Genomic DNA, 25,678 nt, shown 5'->3' on the forward strand with positions numbered 1-25,678 from the left:
CCCTTGAGCAAGGCGACTTAGCTCTAATTGCTCCAGATCGTCACAATTGCTGATCCCTGCATTTGTGGCCGGAGGTCATTTTGCAGGGCTCTGGCAGTGCTCCACCTGCTCCTCCTTGCACAAAGGCGGAGGTAGCGTTCTCGCTGCTGGGTTGTTGCCCTCCTACGGCCTCCTCCACGTCTCCTGATATACTGGCCTGTCTCCTGGTAGCGCCTCCATGCTCTGGACACTACGCTGACAGACACAGCAAACCTTCTTGCCACAGCTCGCATTGATGTGCCATCCTGGATGAGCTCCACTACCTGAGCCACTTGTGTGGGTTGTAGACTCATGCTACCACTAGAGTGAAATCACCGCCAGCATTCAAAAGTGACCAAAACATCAGCCAGGAAGCATAGGAACTGAGAAGTGGTCTGTGGTCACCACCTGCAGAACCACTCCTTTATTGGGGGTGTCTTGCTAATTGCCTATAATATCCACCTTTTGTCTATTCCATTTGCACAACAGCATGTGAAATGTATTGTCAATCAGTGTTGCTTCCTAAGTGGACAGTTTGATTTCACAGAAGTGTGATTGACTTGGAGTTACATTGTGTTGTTTAAGTGTTCCCTTTATTTTTTTGAGCAGTGTATATATTTTCCCCTAATTGGAGTAAACTAATGGACAACAACACTTACAGGCTGACAACACCACTCTCGTTGCATGCATGAGCGTTGCAAAATAAATGTAGAAATCTATATTATTCAATTATTTCACCCACATTGCTCGCGCGCGCCAACGAGCGTCTGCGTTGCCAAGGGCTAAAATAGAAGTTAGTTCTATTTCTGACGCAGATCGCGCTGCAAGTCCTGCCTCTCCCATCTCCTCATTGGTTTATAGAAGCAGGTAGCCATGTGCCATCTCCTCATTGGTTTTACCCACGTGGGTGACTGGAGATGAATGAGGTCAGTGGTGGTAATGCACCTCATTTATGAAAGTTGCCAATCACAATATAAAGTCAAGAGAAGAAAAAGCCCGGAAGGATGAGAGATGACTAGAAACGATTCGGTTGACTGTTTTATGTGTGGATTAATTGGTGGAGTAGAGGACCTTGTGCATTTCAGGTAAAATAAGAACTCGTGTTTATATCCCAGGACAAATTAGCTAGCAACAGCAATCTAGCTAAATAGGACAAATTAGCAAGCAAGTGCAAGCTAGCTAGCTATATTGCCATAAATGTTTAATGCTTTTCAACCTGTCCCCAAATTAATATAATTGGTTATGAGTTTGTTTCAATATTATACATAATATTAACCTGCGTGTCGTGATCGCGTTTGGTGTGGGGGGACAAAATACATGTATGCACGATTTCGCACAATGGCGCACGCACGCAGCCGGTTTAGTTCCGTGTTAGGCTTGTACATACTATATGCATTTTACGGACACAGTATATATGTTACAATAGTTATCTTTTATTTTATTTTAGTCCCATCCTTCAGCTCCACTCAACCCCTCCCATCTATCTGTGAACACCATCCAGTTTTGATTTCTATTTGCCATATATTTTTCAACTGTGCTGTTTCACAAACATTCTGAACCTTTCTAGTCTCAAAGATTCTACTGATTCTAAATAAAAGAGAAAATGTTTTATTATATTATTGATTGAGTGACTATGACTTTTTAAATCACCCAGTGACCTTTGCAGAATTCGCTCCAGGTAAATGTTGCAACTCTTCAGCCATTCCTGAGCCTTCGACAAAAAACAAGCCACATATGCACACAACAAGCCACGTACCAAAACAAATGATCTAATGATTCTGTCTCTTCGCAGCAAAATCTGCAGAGCTGGGATGGTGGTATCCCCCATATATATAACATGCCATTGGTTGCAAGAATTTTGTATAATCATTTAAATTTAAAACTTTTTGAATCAAGCATTGTTTTGTGTATCAGTTCATAAACCATGTGCCATGGAATCGGTACATCGAACATGTCTTCCCAACTATATTGTTGTCACGCCCTGACCTTAGTTATCTATGCTTTCTGTATTATTTTGGTCAGGTCAGGTGTGGTGTGACGAGGCTGGGTATGCTTGTTTGTCTTGTCTAGGGTTTTTGTATGTCATGGGGTGTTTGTTAGTCTAGGCATATTGTAGGTCAATGGTGGACTGAATTGGTTCCCAATCAGAGACAGCTGTTTATCGTTGTCTCTGATTGGGGATCCTATTTAGGTTGCCATTTTCCATTTTGGTTCCTTGTCTATGTGTAGTTGCCTGTCAGCACTCGGTTTATATAGCTTCACGTTCGTTTTGTTACTTTGTTAAGTGTTTATTCTTCATTAAAATAAGTATGTATTCATATCACGTGGCGCCTTGCTCTCCTCAATACGACGAATGTGACAGAAGAACCCACCAAAAAAGGACCAAGCAGTGTGAAAAGGAGGAGCAGCATTTAATGGGGAAATGGACCTGGGAGGAGATACTGGATGGAGCAGGACCCTGGACACAGCCGGGGGAGTATCGCCTTTCTAAGGAGGAGATAGAGTCAGCGAATGCGGAACGGCGATACTACGAGGAGAAGTACCGAGGGGACAGGACTCTGCCATGGAGGCAGGTAAAAACGAGCAGGAGGAACGGCGACGATATGAGGGGACACAACTAGCACGGAAGCGCGAGAGGGAGCCCCAATAAAAAAAAAATGGGGGGGGGGGGGGGCACACGAGGGTATTGGCTGAGTCAGGTTGGAGACCTGAGCCAACTCCTCGTGCTTGCCGTGGGGAGGGTGTAACTGGTCAGGCACCGTGTTATGCAGAGATGCGCACGGTGTCTCCAGTTCGCATTCTTAGCCCGGTGCGCTCTATTCCAGCTCCTCGCATTTGCCGGGATAGAATGGGCATCCAGCCAGGACGTATTGAGCCAGCTCTATGTTCCGTCGCCGGAGACCCCGGACTGGGGACCGTAGCCGGAGGCCCCGGACTGGGGACCGTAGCCGGAGGCCCCGGACTGGGGACCGTCACGTCACGTTGCTTCCTCCTGTGGATAGGACAGTATCCTGCCTTGTTTCCTCCTGGGGACAGACCCGAGTCTCTGGCCTTGTTTCCTCCTGGGGACAGACCAGTCTCCTACCCGGTTTCCTCCTAGGGACCGACCCCAGACTCCCACCTTGGTTACAGACCAGCCTCTTACCTTGTTTCCTCCTGGGGACAGACCAGAGTCTCCGGCCTTGTTTCCTACTGAGGACAGACCAGTCTCCTACCCGGGTTCCTCCTAGGGACCGACTCCAGACTCTACCTTGTTTAGAGACCAGCCTCCTACCTTGGTTCCTTCTGGGGACAGACCAGTCTCCTACCTTGTTACCGCGTGGGGACAGGCCAGAGTCTCCTCCAATGCGTCCCACAAGGTTGAGTTCACTCTCTCCGTGGCGGGTCAGGTAGATGAACCGCGGCGCTACATGTATGTTCATCAGGTAATAAACAATACGACTCTGGATGTGGTCCTGCACACGGTTCACCAGATACCTGCTGCCAACATTAAAGATCTTTATATATGACAGACTCCTAGAAGAGGGGAGAGAGGATGGGAGGGGGGAGAAAAATAAATGGGGGAGGGGAGGAGCAGGGAGAGAGATGTTAGATCCCTTTACCCAATCCACTAGATTCCTGCTGCCTATGTTGAAGATCTTAATATACGACAAACTCCTAGAGGGGAGGAGAAAGAGGAGAGAAAGAGGAGGGGGAGAGAGGTGTCAGAGTCCTGTGTGTGTGTGTATGCGTTACCTGTCCTTCTCGTCGTTCAGGGATATGTATGTAACTTTGTAACACTCAATCCTCTTGAGGAAGTCAGCGACCGCCTCCTCTTTATCACAACCCGCGTAGTCTGGACTGCTCAGCTTCACTTGCTTGCACACCACACCACAACACACACACACACACACACCACACACACAACCACCACACACACACACACACACAACACCACACACACACACACCACACCACACACACACACACACACACACACAAACACACACACACACACACACACACCACACACACACGAGAAGAATCAGTACACACAGACACACCACACCACAGGCACAGAGCAGTACATTTAATAGAAACAGAAACATACTTTGATATTTTCAGCAATGATCTCTGGGTCGTCACACAGCGACTCTATGAAGAAGATCTGTGGAAGGAGAGAGGGAGAAAAAAATGGATTGGAGAGATGGACAATGACACATTTCCACACAGCTAAAGCTATTGATTTACACACAGCTACAGACGTGATTTTGAGCTGCTTCTTGAAAAAGCATTTCACTGTTCCTGGTGCAAGGATTGGGCCAAGGATTGAACCTTGTGGCACCCCCATAGAGACTGCCAGAGGTCCGGACAACAGGCCCTCCGATTTGACACACTGAACTCTGTCTGAGAAGTAGTTGGTGAACCAGGCGAGGCAGTCATTTGAGAAACCAAGGCTGTTGAGTCCGCTGATAAGAATGTGGTGATTGAAAGAGTCGAAAGCCTTGGCCAGATCGATGAATACAGCTGCACAGTATTGTCTCTTATCGATGGAGGTTATGATATCGTATAGGACCTTGAGTGTTGCTGAGGTGCACACATGACCAGCTCGGAAACAAGATTGCATAGCGGAGAAGGTACGGTGGGATTCGAAATGGTCGGTGATCTGTTTGTTAACTTGGCTTTCGAAGACCTTAGAAAGGCAGGGTAGGATAGATATAGGTCTGTAGCAGTTTGGGTCTAGAGAGTCTCCCCCTTTGAAGAAGGGGATGACCGCGGCAGCTTTCCAATCTTTGGGGATCTCAGACGATACGAAAGAGAGGTTGAACAGGCTAGTAATAGGGGTTGCAACAATTTCGGCGGATCATTTTAGAAAGAGAGGGTCCAGATTGGATAGCCCAGCTGATTTGTAGGGGTCCAGATTTTGCAGCTCTTTCAGAACATCAGCTATCTGAATTTGGGTGAAGGAGAAATGGGGGAGGCTTGGGCAAGTTGCTGTGGGGGGTGCAGGGCTGTTGACCGGGGTAGGGGTAGCCAGGTGGAAAGCATGGCCAGCCGTAGAAAAATGCTTATTGAAATTCTCAATTATCGCTGATTTATCGGTGGTGACAGTGTTTCCTAGCCTCAGTGCAGTGGGCAGCTGGGAGGAGGTGCTCTTATTCTCCATGGACTTTACAGTGTCTTTTGGACTTTTGTTTTCCTTACTGCCTGTGTATATTGTTTCCTAACTTTCCTGAAAAGTTGCATATCGCGGGGGCTATTCGATGCTAATGCAGTACGCCACCGGATGTTTTTGTGCTGGTCAAGGGCAGTCAGGTCTGGAGTGAACAAGGGGCTATATCTATCTGTTCCTAGTTCTACATTTTTTGAATGGGGCATGCTTATTTAAGATGGTGAGGAAAGCACTTTTAAAGAAACCATACTTCACTGTAGGGATGGTGCCAGGTTTCCTCCAGATGTGAAGCTTGGCATTCAGGCCAAATAGTTCAATCTTGTTTTCATCAGACTATAGAATCTTGTTTCTCATGGTCTAAGAGTCTTTAGGTGCTTTTTGGTAAACTCCAATGGGGCTGTCAAGTGCCTTTTACTGAGGAGTGGTTTCCATCTGGCTTCTATTCCAAGGTATGACTCCAAACACCCAGAAAAGGATACTCTCCTAGATGTTATCCTCACAAATAATCCTGAGAGGTATCAGTCTGGTGTTTTCTGTAATGACCTTAGTGATCACTGTTTTACAGCCTGTGCTCGTAATGGCTGCTAACCTGTCCCGATTTGTCATAGACGCTTTGTAAAACAAGCCTTCCTTCATGACCTGGCCTCTGTAAATTGGTATAGAATCAGCCTGATCCCCCCCTCTGTCGAAGACGCTTGGACCTTCTTTTTTGATATTTTCAGTGGTATTGTTAACAAACACGCCCCCATATAGAAAATGAGAATTAAAAACAAGTTTAGCCCCTGGTTCGACTGTGATCTTGCAGAGTTACTCGGCACACACGTACTCAGGCTGACTGGCTCTCATAAAGGCAAATGAGAAATAAGTGCATTCAGGCTATCCGGAAGGTCAAAGTTACCTTAAGGAGCAGTTCTCTCTCTGTGGGTCTAACCCCAAGAAGATCTGGAAAACAGTTAATCACCACTTCATTAAGTCAGGATTCCTATTTGACTCAGCCATGCCTGCTCGGCCATCCAATATTTCCTCATCTCCCACCCCTTCTAATGTGACTAGTCACGATGTTCCTCCCTCTTTTCCCCCTCCCCCGCTACAAAGTTTCTCCCTGTAGGCGGTCACTGAGTCCGAAGAACTAGAGGAGCTCCTTAATAAACTTGACCCTAAAAAAACTTCTGGGTCAGATGGATTAGACCCATTCTTCTTAGCGCTAGGGGTCAGATTATTATAATTTWAAAAAAATAACGTACCCAACGTAAACGGACATTTTCTCTGGCCCAGATCGTAGAATATGCATATAATTTACAGATTAGGATAGAAAACACTCCAAAGTTTCCGAAACTGTCAAATTGTCAAATTGTCTCTGAGAAAAATAATACTTATTCTGCAAGCGAAATCCTGAGAAAAAGTAACCCGGAAGTGATATATTCTTTTTTTTTAAATCTTTGTTTCCTGGCCCGTCTAACCTCCATTTAAAGGGGTATCGACCAGATTGCTTTTCCAATGGCTTCCTCAGGCTGTGACCAGGCTTTAGACATAGTTTCAGGCTTTTATTTTGAAAAATGAACGAGTTTCTTCAAAACTAGTCAAGTGTCCTGGGAATAGTTCCTACGCGCGAGAGAGGGGCTCCCCATTTTCCGTTTCTCTCTTAAAGAATAGGTTATGTGTCACGTTCGTCTTCCTCCTCATCTAAGGAGTAGTTAGAAGGATCGGAGGACCAAAATGCAGCGTGGTATGTGTTCATCATGAATTTAATAAACAGAGAACACTGAACAAACTATACAAAACAATAAACGAACAACGAACGTGAAGCTATATAAGAAATGTGCTGACAAAAGCAACTAACATAGACATTAACCCACAACCCACAATACAAAACAGGCTACCTAAATATGGTTCCCAATCAGAGACAACGCAAAACACCTGTCTCTGATTGAGAACCATATCAGGCCAAACACATAGAAATAGACAAACCAGACATACAACATAGAATGCCCACACAGATCACACCCTGACCAACCAAAACATAAAACATACAAAGCAAACAATGGTCAGGGCGTGACAGTACCCCCCCCAAGATGCGGACTCTGGCCGCAAAACCTGAACCTATAGGGGAGGGTCTGGGTGGGCATCTGCCCGCGGTGGCGGCTCTGGCGCTGGACGTGGCCCCCACTCCACCATAGTCAATCCCCGCTTCCGTGACCTCCTAGGAACGGCGACCCTCCTAAATGACCCCACTGGACTGAGTGGCGCCTCTGGACTGAGGGGCAGCTCCGGACTGAAGGGCAGCTCCGGACTGAGGGGCAGCTCCGGACTGAGGGGTAGCTCATGACTGAGGGGTAGCTCATGACTGAGGGGTAGCTCATGACTGAGAGGTAGCTCATGACTGATAGGTAGCTCATGACTGATGGGCGGCTCTGGCAGCTCCTGACTGGCGGGCGGCTTGGCTCAGATCTGACTGGCGCGGCTCTGGCAGCTTCCTGACTGGCGGGCGGCTCTGGCTGCTCCTGACTGGCGGGCGCTCTGGCAGCTCCTGACTGACGGACGGTGGGGGCTCTGGCGCTCCTGACTGACGGACGGCTCTGGTGGCTCTGACTGACGGACGGCTCTGGTGGCTCAGGACAGACGGGCGGCTTTGACGTCTCAGGACAGACGGGCAGCTCAGGCGGCGCTGGACAGACGGGCAGCTCAGGTGGCGCTGGACAGACGGGCAGCTCAGGCGGCGCTGGACAGACAGGCAGCTCAGGCAGCGCTGTACAGACGGGCAGCTCAAACGGCGCTGGACAGACGGGCAGCTCAGGCTTGCCGAGGCGCACTGTAGGCATGGTGCGTGGTGCCGGAACTGGTGGTACCGGACTGGGGACACGCACCTAAAGGCTAGTGCGGGGAGAAGGAACAGGATGTACTGGGCTGTGGAGGCGCACTATAAGCCTGGTGCGTGTTGCCGGAACTGGTGGTACCGGGCTGGGGACACGCACCTCAGGGGCGAGTGCGGGGAGGAGAAACAGGGCGTACAGGGCTCTGGAGACGCACAGAAAGCCTGGTGCGTGGTGTAGGCACTGGTGGTACTGGGCTGGTGCGAGGAGCTGTCACAGGCGGACTGGTAGGGCTGGTGCCATGTACCCCGGCCCAAGGAGACGCACTGGTGACCAGATGCGTAGAGCCAGTTTCATGGCACCTGGCTCGATGCCCACTCTAGCCCGGCCGATACGAGGTGCTGGAATGTACCTCACCGGGCTATGCACACGCACCGGGGACACCGTGCGCTCCACCACATAACACGGTGCCTGCCCGATACGAGGCTCTCCACGGTAAGCACGGGGAGTTGGCTCAGGTCTCCTACCTGGCTTAACACCACCCCCCGTGTGCCTCCCCCCAATATATTTTTGGGGCTGCCTCTCTGGCTCCCAGCCGCGCTTACGTGCAGCCTCCTCATACCGTAGTCTCTCCGCTTTCGCTGCCTCCAGCTCAGCTTTAGGGCGGCGATATTCACCAGCCTGTGCCCATGGTTCCTGTGCCCATGGTTCCTTACCGTCCAGAATCTCCTCCCAAGTCTATTTTTCCACAACGCACTGTTCCTCTCTTTCACGCTGCTTGGTCCGATTTTGGTGGGTTATTCTGTCACGATCATCGTAACGTTGAAGAGAGGAGGACCAAGGCGCAGCGTGAAATGAATACATACTTGATTTATTTAACGAAGACGAAAATGAAGAACACTTGACAAACTATACAAAACAATAAACGACGAACGTGAAGCTAATGAAAACTAGTGCTGACACAAACACTACACATAGACATTAACCCACAACCCACAATACAAAACAGGCTACCTAAATATGGTTCCCAATCAGAGACAACGCAAAACACCTGTCTGATTGAGAACCATATCAGGCCAAACACATAGAAATAGACAAACCAGACATACAACATAGAATGCCCACACAGATCACACCCTGACCAACCAAAACATAAAACATACAAAGCAAACAATGGTCAGGGCGTGACATTATGGTCCGATAGGAAATATTATCGATTATGTTTGTTAAAGACAACCTGAGGATTGATTATAAAAAACATTTGAAATGTTTCTACGAACATTTCGGATACTTTTGGGGATTTGTCGAACGGAACACGGCTTTTGTTTTCTCAAAATAATGCGCAACCCAAGTGGCGTTTTTTATCGAACAAAAAGAAGATTTGTTGTGTAACTGGGAGTCTCGTGAGTGGAAACACCCGAAAATTATCAAAGGTAAGTGATTKATTTTATTGCTTTTCTTACTTTCGTGACCAAGCTAACCAAGCTAATATAAGGCTAAGCTTTTGTAGCATTGAAAGCTACACTCACAAAAGCTTGGATTTCTTTCGCTGTAAAATATATTTTCAAAATCTGACACGATAGGTGGATTAACAACAAGCTAAGCTGTGTTTTGGTATATTTCACTTGTGATTGCATGATTATAAATATTTTTTGTAATATTTTTGAATTTGGCGCCCTGCAATTCAGCAGTTGTTTAGGAAGGTGAACCCGTATTCGGTATCCGTAGCGCAGAGAAGTTAAGGTTGCTGCCCCTATAATCGCCAAGCCTATCTCTGACCTTTTCAACCTGTCTCTCCTATCTGGGGAGGTTCCCATTGCTTGGAAGGCAGCCACGGTTCATACATTATTTAAAGGGAGAGATCAAGCTGATCCTAACTGTTATAGGCCTAATTGTTATTTTGCCCTGTTTATCAAAAGTGTTGGAAAAACGTGTCAATAATCAACTGACTGGCATTCTTGATGTCTATAGTATTCTCTCTGGTATACAATCTGGTTTCCGATCAGGTTATGGATGTGTCACTGCATCTTAAAGGACCTCAATGATGTCACCATTGCCCTTGATTCTAAGCAATGGTGTGCTACTATTTTTATTGACTTGGCCAAAGCTTTTGATATGGTAGACCATTCCATTCTTGTGGGCCGAGTAAGTATTGGTGTCTCTGAAGGGTCTTTGGCCTGGTTTGCCAACTACCTCTCTCAAAGAGTGCAGTGTATGAAGTCAGAACATCTGCTGTCTCATCCACTGCCTGTCACCAAGGGAGTACCCCAAGGCTCGATCCTAGGCCCCACGCTCTTCTCAATTTACATAAACAACATAGCTCAGGCAGTAGGAAGCTCTCTTATCCATTTATATGCAGATGATACAGTCTTATACTCAGCTGGCCCCTCCCCGGATGTTGTGTTAAACGCTCTACAACAAAGCTTTCTTACTGTCCAACAAGCTTTCTTTGCCCTTAACCTTGTTCTGAAAACCTCCAAAACAAAGGTCACGTGGTTTGCTAAGAAAATTACCCCTTTTCCCACAGGTGTGATAACTACCTCTGAGGGTTTAGAGCTTGAGGTAGTCACATCATACATATACTTGGGAGTATTGCTGGATGGTACACTGTCCTTCTCTCAGCACATATCAAAGCTGCAGGCTAAAGTTAAATCTAGACTTGGTTTCCTCTATCGTAATCACTAATCTTTGACCTCAGCTGCCAAACTAACCCTGATTCAGATTACCATCACCTGCTCTTCACAGTCCCCAAGTCCAGAACAGACTATGGGAGGCACACAGTACTACATAGAGCCATGACTACATGGCACTCTATTCCACATCAAGTAACTGTCGAAAGCAGTAAAATTAGATTTAAAAAACTGATTAAAAAACACCTTCTGGAACAGTGGGGACTGTGAAGTGGCACAGAAACATGCATACAAACACACACACACATACATACATACGATAACATACGCACTATAAATACACATGGATTTAGTACTGTAGATATGTGGTAGTGGTGGAGTAGGGGTCTGAGGGCACACAATGAGTTGTGAAATCTGTGAATGTATTATGTTTTAAAATTGTATAAACTGCCTTAATTTTGCTGGACCCCAGGAAGAGTAGCTGCTACTTTGGCAGCAGCTAATGGGGATCCATAATAAATACAATGCAATACAATCATACCCATGCTAGATTACGGAGACGTAATTTGTAGATCGACAGGTAAGGGTGCTTGAGCGGCTAGATGTTCTTTACCATTCTGTCATTTGATTTGCCACTGCACTCTATACTCCTCTGTAAACGGGTCATCTCTGTAAACCCGTTGCAAGAACCACCGGTTGATGCTTATTTATAATACCCTCTTTGGCCTCACTCCCCCCTATCTGAGATATCTACTGCAGCCCTCGTCCTCCACACACAACACCTGTTCTGCCAGTCACATTCTGTTAAAGATCCCCAAAGCACACACATCCCTGGGTCGCTCGTCTTTTCAGTTCGCTGCAGCTAGCAACTGGAACGAGCTGCAACAAACACTCAAACTGGACAGTTTTATCTCAATCTCTTCATTCAAAGACTCAATCATGGACACTTTTCCTGACAGTTGTGGCTGCTTTGTGTGATGTATTGTGGCTGCTTTGCGTGATGTATCTCTACTTTCTTTGCCTTTGTGCTTTTGTTTGTGCCCAATAATGTTTGTACCCTGTTTTGTGCTGCTACCATGTTGTTTTGCTGCCATGTTGTGTTGCTGCTATGCTATTTTGTTGTCTTGTAGTGATGTATTGTCTCTCTTGTCGTGATATTGTTTTGTCCTATATTTTTATTTAATTTATTTATATTTTTAATCCCACCCCCCAACCCCACAGGAGGCCTTTTGCCTTTTGATGGCCCGTCATTATAAATAAGAATTTGTCGTTAACTGACTAGCCTAGTTAAATTAATGTTTAAAAAAATCAAATCTGACCACTCTACCATAAAGGCCTGATTGGTGGAGTGCGCAGAGATGATTGTCCGTCTGGAAGGTTCTCCCATCTCCACAGAGGAACTCTAGAGCTCTGTCAGACTGACCATCAGGTTCTTGGTCACCTCCCTGACCAAGGCCCTTCTCCCCTGATTGCTCAGTTTGGCCAGGCGGCCAGCTCTAGGAAGAGTTGCAAACTTCTTCCATTTAAGAATGATGGAGGCCACTGTGTTCTTGGGTCCCTTATCAATGCTGCAGAAATGTTTTGTACCCTTCCCCAGATCTGTGCCTCGACACGCTCCTGTCTCGAAGCTCTACGGACAATTCCTTCGACCTCATGGCTTGGTTTTTGCTCTGACATGCTCTGTCAACTGTGGGACCTTATATAGACAGGATGCAGCTGAGATCAATTTCGAGTCTCAGAGCAAAGGGTCTGAATTCTTGTGGAAATAAGGTATTTCAGGAGTTTTTCCTTCATAAATGTGCAAAAATGTCTTAACCTGTTTTCACTTTGTCATTATGTAATATTGTGTGTAGATTGCTGAGGAAATTGTTTTATTTAATCAATTTTAGAATAAGGCTGTAACGTAACAAAATTTAGAAAAAGGTCTGAATACTTTCCGAAGGCATAGCAGTCATGTGCCCATTTCCTTGAAGTCTTCTGTTAGCTCTGAAACCACAAATCCAATATATAATCTCTCTCCTCTTCCATCCTATCATCTCTTCCCTCTGCTCAAACCTTCTCCAACCTATCTCCTGATTCTGCCTCCTCAACCCTCCTCTCCTCCCTTCTTGCATCCTTTGACTCTCTATGTCCCCTATCCTCCAGGCCGGCTCGGTCCTCCCCTCCTGCTCCGTGTGGTCGACGACTCATTGCGAGCTCACAGAACAGGGCTCCGGGCAGCCGAGCGGAAATGGAGGAAAACTCGCCTCCCTGCGGACTGGCATCCTTTCACTCCTCCTCTCTACATTCTCCTCTTCTGTCTCTGCTGCTAAAGCCAATTTCTACCACTCTAAATTCCAAGCATCTGCCTCTAACCCTAGGAAGCTCTTTGCCACCTCTCCTCCCTCCTGAATCCTCCTCCCTCCTCCCCCCTCCTCCTCTCTGCTGATGACTTGTCAACCATTTTGAAAAGAAGGTCGAGCGACATCCGATCCTCGTTTGCTAAGTCAAACGACACCGCTGATTCTGCTCACACTGCCCTACCTGTGCTTTGACCTCTTTCTCCCTCTCTCTCCAGATGAAATCTCGCGTCTTGTGACGGCCGGCCGCCCAACAACCTGCCCGCCTTGACCCTACCCTCCTCTCTCTCCAGACCATTTCCGAGACCTTCTCTCCCTTACCTCACCTGCTCATCAACTCATCCTTGACCGCTGCTACGTCCCTTCCGTCTTCAAGAGAGCGAGAGTTGCACCCTTCTGAAAAACCTACACTCGATCCCTCGATGTCAACAACTACAGACCAGTATCCCTTCTTTCTTTTCTCTTCAAAACTCTTGAACGTGCCGTCCTTGGCCAGCTCTCCTGCTATCTCTCTCAGAATGACCTTCTTGATCAAATCAGTCAGGTTTCAAGACTAGTCATTCAACTGAGACTGCTCTTCTCTGTGTCACGGAGGCGCTCCGCACTGCTAAAGCTAACTCTCTCTCCTCTGCTCTCATCCTTCTAGACCTATCGGCTGCCTTTGATACTGTGAACCATCAGATCCTCCTCTCCACCCTCTCCGAGCTGGGGCATCTCCGGCGCGGCTCACGCTTGATTGCGTCCTACCTGACAGGTCGCTCCTACCAGGTGGCGTGGCGAGAATCTGTCTCCGCACACGTGCTCTCACACTGGTGTCCCCCAGGGCTCTGTTCTAGGCCCTCTCCTATTCGCTATACACCAAGTCACTTGGCTCTGTCATATCCTCACATGGTCTCTCTCTATCATTGCTATGGCAGACGACACACAATTAATCTTCTCCTTTCCCCCTCTGATAACCAGGTGGTGAATCGCATCTCTGCATGTCTGGCAGACATATCAGTGTGGATGACGGGATCACACCTCAGCTGAACCTCGGCAAGACGGAGCTGCTCTTCCTCCGGGGAAGGACTGCCCGTTCCATGATCTCGCCATCACGGTTGACAATCCATTGTGTCCTCCTCCCAGAGTGCTAAGAACCTTGGGTGATCCTGGACAACACCCTGTCGTTCTCAAACTAACATCAAGGCGGTGACCCGTTCCTGTAGGTTCATGCTCTAACAACATTCGCGAGTACGACCCTGCCTCACGCAGGAAGCGGCGCAGGTCCTATCAGGCACTTGTCATCTCCCGTCTGGATTACTGCAACTCGCTGTTGGCTGGGCCCTGCCTGTGCATTAACCCCTACAACTCATCCAGAACGCCGCAGCCCGTCTGGTGTTCAACCTTCCCAAGTTCTCTCCACGTCCCCCGCTCCTCCGCTCTCCTCACTGGCTTCCAGTTGAAGCTCGCATCCGCTACAGACCATGGTGCTTGCCTACGGAGCTGTGAGGGGAACGGACCTCCGTACTTCAGGCTCTGATCAGGCCCTACACCCAAACAAGGGCACTGCGTTCATCCACCTCTGGCTGCTCGCCTCCCTACCTCTGAGGAAGTACAGTTCCCGCTCAGCCCAGTCAAAACTGTTCGCTGCTCTGGCACCCCAATGGTGGAACAAACTCCCTCACGACGCCAGGTCAGCGGAGTCAATCACCACCTTCCGGAGACACCTGAAACCCACCTCTTTAAGGAATACCTAGGATAGGATAAAGTAATCCTTCTAACCCCCCCCCCCTTAAAAGAGTTAGATGCACTATTGTAAAGTGGTTGTTCCACTGGATACCATAAGGTGAATGCACCAATTTGGTAAGTCGCTCTGGATAAGAGCGTCTGCTAAATGACTTAAATGTAAATGTAAATAATGATTTGGCTTGTATTGATACACCAATGGAATACAAAGACCGTGAGGTTTGAGAATTATGCACTTAATGCAGGTTTTAAATTGGTTGGCACTTAAATAACATGCCATAGAATTCTGTTGCACCACGCAAGCTGTGGTGCAGTACACTGCAACTTTTTAAAGTACAGTGGTTCGTCCTTTAAAAGTTGCAGTGTACTGCAGCACAGCTTGCGTGGTGCAACAGAATTCTATGGCATGTTATTTAAGTGCCAACCACTGGTACCGTTAATGCTAGTTAGTGCTAGTTTGACCACCAGAGGGCATCATTGAGAAGCTTTTGATAGCCTTCACTAGTGGCTGTACTAGAGAATTTAAAACCTTTTTTTGCAAGAACATAGTATATGGGACTGATTTTCAGAAATGTTTCTTAATTAATTTGATTAATATTGTGGTGTTTCTATTCCAAGAAAACCGGAAAACACTCTGGGTTTCCGTTAGGATGGAACGGAAAGTAATACGCTGTACAATGTGACGGTCGGGAGTAGGCAACAGTACTTGGCTATTTAGCTAAAGAATCCCGTGTCATGAGGGCACGCGGGAGACCGGGGTTCAATTCCCTGAAGGGTAGGAAGGAGTAGGCTGTCCTTGAAAAATAAGAATTTGTTCTTAACTGACTTGCCTAGTTAAATAAAGGTTACACTAAGAGCATAACATTTCTACACCTTAATTGTGTAATTGTAGTCTAACCAATACCCAAATGGAGATTCAGTGAAAATAAAAATCTCATTGATTTATCAAGACCAGTCCCCATGCTTGTCTCAGAACAGTGCTAAAATATTTGTAGGCTATTGCTTCAAATCCTATTGCTTCTAACTTCAATATGCTCTTTAAATAAATGAGACCTACCACTTTTAACAGCACATTACTCAACACTAGTGGGACTCATGTCGCCTACGATCGGCCTACAGTATATCGAAAAATGTGATGTGAGTCTCCGCCAATAATTACATATAGTAGATTGGAGGATTCTAAATTAAAACCAAAAGCCGCCTCATGGGTCTCCCGGTGGCGGCCGGCACGGGTATCAAACTTGCATCTGTAGCAACGCATTTTGCACTGCTATTGTGTCAAATCCTATTGCATCTATCTTCAATATGCTCTTTAAATAAATAAGACCTACACCACTTTCAACAGCACATTACTCAACACTAGTGAGACTCATATCGGCCTACCGTAGGTGACATAGTGTTGAGTAATGTGCTGTTAAAAGTGGTGTAGGTCTTATTTATTTAAAGAGCGTATTGAAGTTAGAAACAATAGGATTTGAAGCACAAAGTATCAAAATACAGAGTGGTGTTGGTAAAGGTATATTGTTCTGCTAATAGCACATAATGGGCTATTATAATACTGTACATGGTGTCCAGGTCAAGATAACCAAAACATGTCTTTATTAAAGACAATCAGAAAGAATGTTGGTACTTATTTATTTTGACCCAAAGCCATTAATGAGTGAATCACTCAGCTTTATGTAGGTGCCGGGCTATATGACTGTGCCATCAACTTGATAAAACACAACGATATTTTGGAGGTTATTTCATTTTCAAAAAACTAAAGTGATCTGAATAAAGGCCAAAACATTTATTTCTGTTTTTAGAGGGAGAGAAACGCTGGGCCAATTGTGCGCCACCCTATGGGGCTCCCAATCACGGTCGGATGTGATACGTAATAATAATAATAATAATAATACTTTTTGTTGTATTATTTGTTTCGTCTTTTGTGGTGGATTAAACTGAAATTGCAACCAATCACGGCCAACCTAACTAAGAAATACATTTGATGATAAAATTCTCCCCCTACCCTTCTTCTAGGCATGTCTATTGTCCAGCTACCTGCTAATAGCCATAATGGCGCTGTACAACGTGACCATGTGTGTTTGAAAGAGTATTTTCCAGTAAGCAACAATTTGTTCACCTTCATTAGACAACTTTGTTCCAATATTTCTGTTATTCAGTGATATTTATTCCCATAGTAATTTCTTATGGATCCATAAATAAATTAACATCAGCATTTTGAAAGAGTATTTCTATTATTATTTTATTAACGAAAGCATAAGGATGCCATTATTAGTTAGATTGTTTTAGTTTGAACGTCCAGACTGACACTAAGAACAGCGGGAACGTTTCCCTAGTCAGTGCCATTATTAGTGCAATTCCTCTTAGAGTATTGCTCTGTGCTCTGGGTGGGGGTCCAGTGTGCGTAGCTCTGCGACATCCTGTGCCCCCTGCCCTCGTGCCGTGAACCTCGAGCTCTTTCAGTGGATACAGCTGGAGAACTGCAAGGAAATCCCATTGTGCGCCATTCGGGAGCCATGACCAATATATATTGTCCTGCTAATAACAGGGTTAATAATATATATTTTATATAATTCTAAATGAATAATAAAAATAATAATCGCTGTGTTAAAAAAATAACAATATTTTGGAGATGACTTCGTTTTCAAATAACGTAAAATGAGCGCGAAAATTCTTGAACATGGGGTGAGACATTGTTACTAATTTGTAAATAAAGCCAGTTTGTTATTAAGATTTATTTTTTTACTGTTTTTAGAGGGAGAGAAACCAAAAATCTACAGTCATCTCATGTGTCTCCCAGTCGAGGCCAGCACGGGTATTGAACCAGCATCTGTAGCAACACAGCTTTAACTGCTATGCAGTGTCTTAGATCATGATCAGTCGGGAGTGGGCTACACTACTACAGTAAGAGCAAAATAATTCTAACAAAATCAAATAATAAAAACCTTAGTGTAACAACAGTTTTAGTAAGTAATACTGAAGTTGTGCACAATTATCAGTTTCTGTTTAGGTTTGTGTTGCCCATTCATTGTCAGTTTGTATTTGTATTTACTATGGATCCCAATTAGCTTCTGCCAGAGCAGCAGCTACTCTTCCTGGGGTCCAACAAAATTAGGGCAGTTTATACAATTTTAAAAACATTACAATACATTCACAGATTTCACAACACACTGTGTGCCCTCAGGCCCCTACTCCACCACCAACACATATCTACAGTACTAAATCCATGTGTATGTACAGTTCATGTTATCCTGTGTGTGTGAGTGTGCGTGTGTTTATGCATGTGTCTGTGCCAATGTTTGTGTTGCTTCACGGTCCCTGCTGTTCCAGAAGGTGTTTTTGTAATCTGTTTTTTAAACCTAATTTTACTTGCGTCAGTTACCTGATGTGGAATAGAGTTCCATGTAGTCATGGCTCTATGTAGTACTGTGTATCTCCCATAGTATGTTCTGAACTTGGGGACTGTGAAGAGACCTCTTGTGGCATGTCTTCTGGGGTATGGCCGAGCTGTGTGCCAGTAGTTTAGATAGACAGCTCGGTGCATTCAACATGTCAATACCTCTCAAAAGTAGTGATGAAATCAATCTCTCCTCCACTTTCTACCAGCAGAGATTGACATGCATATTATTAATATTAGCTCTCTGTGTACATCCAAGGGCCAGCCGTGCTGCCATGTTCTGAGCCAATTGCAATTTCCCTAATTCCTTTTTTGTGGCACCTGACCACACGACTGAACAGTAGTCAAGGTGCGACAAAACTAGGGCCTGTAGGACATGCCTGTTGATAGTGTTGTTAAGAATGCAGAGCATTGCTTTATTACAGACAGAATTCTCCCCATCTTAGCTACTACTGCATCAATATGTTTTGACCATGACAGTTTACAATCTAGGGTTACTCCAAGCAGTTTAGTCATCTCAACTTGCTCAATTTCCACATTATTTATTACAAGATTTAGTTGAGGTTTAGGGTTTAGTGAGTTCTGTTCCAAATACAATACTTTTCGTTTTAACTTATTCCTTGCCACCCACTCCGAAACTAACTGCAGCTCTTTGCTGAGTGTTGCAATCAATTCAGTTGCTGTCGTAGCTAACGTGTTTAGTGTTGAGTCATCCGCATACATAGACACTCTGGCTTTACTCAAAGTCAGTGAAATGTCATAAGTAAAAATTGAAAAAAGCAAGGGGCCTAAACAGCTACCCTGGGGATTTCCTGATTCTAACTGGATTATATTTGAGAGGCTTCCATTAACTTCTTTGGGGTATGGGGCAGTATTTTCACGTCCAGATGAAAAGCATGCCCAGAGTAAACGGCCTGCTACAAAGTCATAAAAGCTAGAATATGCATATTATTAGAAGATTTGGATAGAAAACACTCTGACGTTTCTAAAACTGTTTGTATGATGTCTGTGAGTATAACAGAACTCATCAGGCAGGCAAAAACCTGAGAAAAAATCCAACCAGGAAGTGAGAAATCTGAGGTTGGTCGATTTTCAACTCAGCTCCTATTGAATATACAGTGGGATATTGGTAATGTTACACTTCCTAAGGCTTCCACTAGATGTCAACAGTCGTTAGAACCTTGTCTGATGCCTCTACTGTTTAGTTCGGCCGAAGGAGAGAGGAATGAGTCAGGTCTGCCATGAAGTGACCATGCTCTGACCATGCGCGTGTAACAGTATAACTTTAGTCCGTCCCCTCGCCCCGACCCGGGCGCGAACCAGGGACCCTCTGCACACATCAACAACAGTCACCCACGAAACATCGTTACCCATCGCTCCACAAAAGCCCTCTGCAAGGTGAACCACTACTTCAAGGTCTCAGAGCAAGTGACGTCACTGATTGAAAGGCTATTAGCGCGCACCACCGCTAACTAGCTAGCCATTTCACATCCGTTACTCGCGTTCATGTGAGAGRGAGCTCTGTTCCATCGCAATTCTGAAGACACAGGAATACTATTGAAGAATTATGTTAAAAACATCCTAAAGATTGATTCAATACTTCGTTTGTCATGTTTTTACAGACTGTAATATAACTTTTTAAACTTTTCGTCCGTACTTTCCGCTGGACCTGCCCGCGCGTCGTGAGTTTGGAAAGTGTACTGAACGCTAGAACAACAAGGAGGAATTTGGACATAAATGATGGACATTATCGAACAAAACGAACATTTATTGTGGAACTGGGATTCCTGGGAGTGCATTCTGATGAAGATCATCAAAGGTAAGTGAATGTTTATATTGTTACTTCTGACTTCTGTTGACTGCATAATATGGCGGCTATATTTGTGTCTTGATTGGGCTCTGAGCGCCGACTCAGATTATTGAATGGTTTGCTTTTTTTGTAAAGCTTTTTTGAAATCTGACACAGCGGTTGCATTACGGAGAAGTGCATCTAAAATTCCATGCATAACAGTTGTATCTTTTAGCAATGTTTATTATGAGTATTCCTGTAAATTGATGTGGCTCTCTGCAAAATCAAAGGATGTTTTGTGACTTCTGAACGTAAGGCGCCAATGTAAACTCAGATTTTTGGATATAAATATGAACTTTACCGAACAAAACATACATATATTGTGTGACATGAAGTCCTATGAGTGTCATCTGATGAAGATCATCAAAGGTTAGTGATTCATTTTATCTATATTTCTGCTTTTTGTGAATTCTGTGAATAGGCACTCACCTAACATAATCGTTTGGTTTGCTTTCGTCGCAAAGCTTTTTTGAAATCGGACACTGTGGCTGGATTTACAACAAGTGTATCTTTAAAATGGTGTAAAATACATGTATGTTTGAGGAATTTTAATTATGGGATTTCTGTTGTTTTGAATTTGTCGCCCTGCACTTTCACTGGCTTTTGAAGAAGTGGGACGCTAATGTCTCACGTACCCTAGAGAGGTTAAAGAACACCCTCTGTGTTCTGTTAGACAAGTAACTCTTTATCCACATTATAGCAGGGGGTGTAAAGCCATAACACATACGTTTTTCCAGCAGCAGACTATGATCGATAATGTCAAAGCTGCACTGAAGTCTAACAAGACAGCCCCCACAATCATGTTATCATCAGTTTCTCTCAGCTAATCATCAGTCATTTGTGTAAGTGCTGTGCTTGTTGAGTCCATTCCTTGTCCATTCCCTCTAAGCCTGCTGAAATTCTGTTGTCAATTTGTTTACTGTGAAATAACACTGTACCTGGTCAAACACAATTTTTTACAAAAGTTTACTAAGGGTTGGTAACAGGCTGATTGGTTGAAAGGGGGCTTTACTATTCCTGGGTAGCGGAATGGCTTTAGCTTTCCTCCAGGCCTGAGGGCACACACTCTCTAGTAGGCTTAAATTGAAGACGTGGCATATAGGAGTGGCAATATCATCTGCTATTATCCTCAGTAATTTTCCATCCAGATTGTCAGACCCCGGTGGCTTGTCATTGTTGATAGACAACAAGAATTTTTTCACCTCTTCCACACTGAATTCAAAATTTGGTCCGCTATACTTGGATGTGTAGTGTCAGCGTTTGTTGCTCGCATGTCATCCCCAAGTTTCCTTATCTTGCCAATGAAAAAGTCATTAAAGTAGTTTGCAATATCAGCATGCTTTGTGATGAATGAGCCATCTGATTCAATATATGAAAGAGCCGAGTTGGCTTTATTTCCAAAATGTAATTTAAGGTGCCCCAAAGCTTTTTACTATCATTCTTTATATAATGTATCTTCGTTTCATTGTGTAGTTCCTTCTTCTTTTGTCTTTAGTTTAGTCACATGATTTCTTAATTTGCAGTACTTTTGCCAATCAGTTGGGCTGCCAGACTTAATTGCCATACCTTTTGCCTCATCCCTCTCAACCACACAATTTTTCCATTCTCCATCAATCTAAGGGGATTTAACAGTTTTAACAGTAATTTTCTTAATGGGTGCATGCTTATTAGTAAGTGGTTTCATAAATGCGTCAAGTGCAGCATCTGGTTGCTCCTCATTACACGCCACAGACCAGCAAATATTCTTTACATCATCAACATATGAATCACAACAAAACTTCTTGTATGACCTCTTATACACTATACTAGGCCCAGCCTTTGTAACTTTGGGTTTCCTGGATATGGCTATTATATTGTGATCACTACATCCTATGGATTTGGATACTGCTTTCAAGSAAATATCTGCAGTATTAGTAAAGATGTGATCAATACATTGATCAATACGTTGATGATTTAATTCCTGTGCTGTTTGTAACTACCCTGGTAGGTTGACTGACAACCTGATCCAGGTTGCAGGCACTGCTTACAGTTTGTAGTTTTTTCCTGAGTGGGCAGCACAGTATTTAACATTAGATCGTCTCTAAGCTTTACAGGAATGTGGTTCTGAATATAGACAGCAACACCGTCTCCGTTGGCATTTCTGTCTTTTCGGTAGATGTTATAACCATGTATTGCTACCACTGTGTCATCAAAGGTATTATCTAAGTGAGTTTCAGAGATAGTCAGAATAGTCAGAACAGGGCTCCGGGCAGCCGAGCGGAAATGGAGGAAAACTCGCCTCCCTGCGGACCTGGCATCCTTTCACTCCCTCCTCTCTACATCTCCTCTTCTGTCTCTGCTGCTAAAGCCACTTTCTAACCACTCTAAATTCCAAGCATCTGCCTCTAACCCTAGAAGCTCTTGCCACCTTCTCCTCCCTCCTGAATCCTCCTCCCCCTCCTCCCCCCTCCTCCTCTCTGCGGATGACTTCGTCAACCATTTTGAAAAGAAGGTCGACGACATCCGATCCTCGTTTGCTAAGTCACGACAGCGCTGATTCTGCTCACACTGCCCTACCCTGTGCTTTGACCTCTTTCTCCCCTCTCTCTCCAGATGAAATCTTGCGTCTTGTGACGGCCGCCGCACACCTGCCCGCTTGACCCTACCCCTCCTCTCTTCTCCAGACCATTTCCGGAGACCCTTCTCCCTTACCTCACCTCGCTCATCAACCATCCTTGACCGCTGGCTACGTCCCTCCGTCTTCAAGAGAGCGAGAGTTGCACCCCTTCTGAAAACACTACACTCGATCCCTCCGATGTCAACAACTACAGACCAGTATCCCTTCTTTTCTTTTCTCCTCAAAACTCTTGAACGTGCCGTCCTTGGCCAGCTCTCCTGCTATCTCTCTCAGAATGACCTTCTTGATCCAAATCAGTCAGGTTTCAAGACTAGTCATTCAACTGAGACTGCTCTTCTCTGTGTCACGGAGGCGCTCCGCACTGCTAAAGCTAACTCTCTCTCCTCTGCTCTCATCCTTCTAGAACTATCGGCTGCCTTGATACTGTGAACCATCAGATCCTCCTCTCCACCCTCTCCGAGCTGGGCATCTCCGGCGCGGCCACGCTGGATTGCGTCCTACCCTGACAGGTCGCTCCAACCAGGTGGCGTGGCGAGAATCTGTCTCCGCACCACGTGCTCTACCACTGGTGTCCCCCAGGGCTCTGTTCTAGGCCCTCTCCATTCTCGCTATACACCAAGTCACTTGGCTCTGTCATATCCTCACATGGCCTCCCTATCATTGCTATGCAGACGACACACAATTAATCTTCTCCTTTTCCCCCCTCTGATAACCAGGTGGCGAATCGCATCTCTGCATGTCTGGCAGACATATCAGTGTGGATGACGGATCACCACCTCAAGCTGAACCTCGGCAAGACGGAGCTGCCTTCCTCCCGGGGAAGGACTGCCGTTCATGATCTCGCCATCACGGTTGACAACTCCATTGTGTCCTCCTCCCAGAGCGCTAAGAACCTTGGCATGATCCTGGACAACACCCTGTCGTTCAACTCACATCAAGGCGGTGACCCGTTCCTGTAGGTTCATGCCTACAACATTCGCAGAGTACGACCCTGCCTCACACAGGAAGCGGCGCAGGTCCTAATCCAGGCCTTGTCATCTCCCGTCTGGATACTGCAACCTCGCTGTTGGCTGGGCTCCCTGCCTGTGCCATTAAACCCCTACAACTCATCCAGAAGCCGCAGCCCGTCTGGTGTTCAACCTTCCCAAGTTCTCTCTCACGTCACCCCCGCTCCTCCGCTCTTCCACTGGCTTCCAGTTGAAGCTCGCATCCGCTACAAAGACCATGGTGCTTGCCTACGGAGCTGTGAGGGGAACGGCACCTCCGTACCTTCAGGCTCTGATCAGGCCTACACCCAAACAAGGGCACTGCGTTCATCCACCTCTGGCCTGCTCGCCTCCCTACCTCTGAGGAAGTACAGTTCCGCTCAGCCCAGTCAAACTGTTCGCTGCTCTGGCACCCCAATGGTGGAACAAACTCCTCACGACGCCAGGTCAGCGGGAGTCAATCACCACCTTCCGGAGACAACCTGAAACCCCCTCTTTAACTTCTTGCAACTATAGGGGGTGCTGTTCCGCATTAGCATATTTGGTCTCCAAATTAAACTGCCCGTGCTAAAATTCTTGATCGTACAATATGCATATTATTGTTATTTTGGATAAAAACACTTCTAGTTTCTATAGAAGTTGGAATTTTGTCTCTGAGTGGTACAGAAAAAATTTCTACAGCACTTTTCATGACAGGGTTCAGATTTCAGAAATGTTTACCCTGATCTGGGGTCTGTTTTTAAGGCGACAGTGAATGCTATGAAGAAACCGACACTGCCTACGCTTCCTCTGGGTGTCCTGTAACGTCATCACGTTTTGAATGAAATCTAATTGCACAATCCCAGCCATTTATAAAACCACAAAATGTTTAGGGACCGCCTTTCTCGTCGTGCGCCTGAAGCGTGAAGGCCATCGGACTTGCCTCGTTCCAAATCGTTGTCTAACCAGCAATATTTCTCCGGTCATGTTTTCAGTCGTTATAGTTGTTAAAAACATCATAATGTAGTTAATTTGAACCGTTTTATAGCAATTATATCCGTTTAGTGCGATTTTGAGGAATTTCTTTTGTTGTGCACTCTGAAAGTTTGGACAACGTTTTGGGGGTCCGTTCAGTCGTTAGTGGATATTTCGAAGGACAGAGGAACATCTATCGACCAAAAGACGTGTTATAACAAGAGAAAGGATCATTGCCCAGAATCTGATGGAAAACAGCTCAAAGTACAATATTAATATGATAAATCGTGTTTCTGTCGAAATATTTTAAACGCATATTTCGCCATTGTTTGGTAAGCTTCAAATCTGGCGAACCCTGTATTGAAAAGTAAGGATAATTTAAAAATGTAATCAGCGTTGCATTAAGAACTAATTTGTCTTTCGATTGCTTGTCAACCCTGTATTTTTTAGTCAAGTATATGATTAGCTTTCAATTAAACTAGATCACTCTGATAGATGACGTCAGACATATGAGGCTTGATTTCCTAATGTTTTTATTGTGTAACCACGGTTTGTATGGCTAAATATGCACCTTTTCGAACAAACTGTATATGTAAAATTGTAAAATGATTACAGGAGTGTCATCGGAAGAACTGAGAAGGTTAGTGAAAAAATTAAATATATTTGCGGTGATTACTTATAGCGCTCTTTGGCTGGAATCGATGCCTGTAACGTTTGCACATGTTGGTATGCTAACTTATCGATTTCTTGTGTTTTCGCTGAAAACGCTTAGAAAATCTGAATATGGTCTGAAATCACAAGAAAACTGGTACTTTCCATTGCTATCTTGGTCTTGATTTTTATGAATGTTTATGATGAGTAAATTGGGTCATACACGTGCTCTATCTAGTAATTATAGGTCGATTTGTGATGGGTGGTGCAATTGTAAACTGTGATTTCTACTGAAAATATGCATTTCTAACAAAAACTATCCTATAATCCAGATAATGTAATCAGACTTGTCAACTGAAAGGTTTTCTTGGTTATGGATATCAATATCTTTAGTTGAGCGAATTGGTGATAGCAAACCTGAAAGGCGTACAGAACTGATGGAGTAGAATAAGTGGTGTATTTGCTAACGTGTTAGCTTAATGATTTACATATTGCTTCCCTGTAAACATTTTAAAAATCTGAAATGGTGCTTTATTCACAAGATCTT

At 45.1% G+C, this 25,678-nt stretch overlaps 1 protein-coding gene across 1 annotated transcript in view; it reads right to left on the bottom strand.

Annotated features, from left to right (window-relative positions):
* Positions 1 to 25,678, bottom strand: part of LOC111951663 (6-phosphofructo-2-kinase/fructose-2,6-bisphosphatase) — an 89,212-nt gene that overhangs the window by 33,539 nt on the left and 29,995 nt on the right. Inside the window, exons 6-8 of the mRNA XM_023969881.3 lie at positions 4,109 to 4,165; positions 3,754 to 3,875; positions 3,327 to 3,534 (exon numbers count right to left, since the gene is read on the bottom strand). Coding sequence (XP_023825649.1) covers positions 3,327 to 3,534; positions 3,754 to 3,875; positions 4,109 to 4,165 — 387 coding nt within the window. The remainder of the gene's footprint in view (positions 1 to 3,326; positions 3,535 to 3,753; positions 3,876 to 4,108; positions 4,166 to 25,678) is intronic.

Source organism: Salvelinus sp. IW2-2015, linkage group LG3 (genome assembly GCF_002910315.2).
Source record: "Salvelinus sp. IW2-2015 linkage group LG3, ASM291031v2, whole genome shotgun sequence".
Classification (NCBI taxonomy): Eukaryota; Metazoa; Chordata; class Actinopteri; order Salmoniformes; family Salmonidae; genus Salvelinus; species Salvelinus sp. IW2-2015.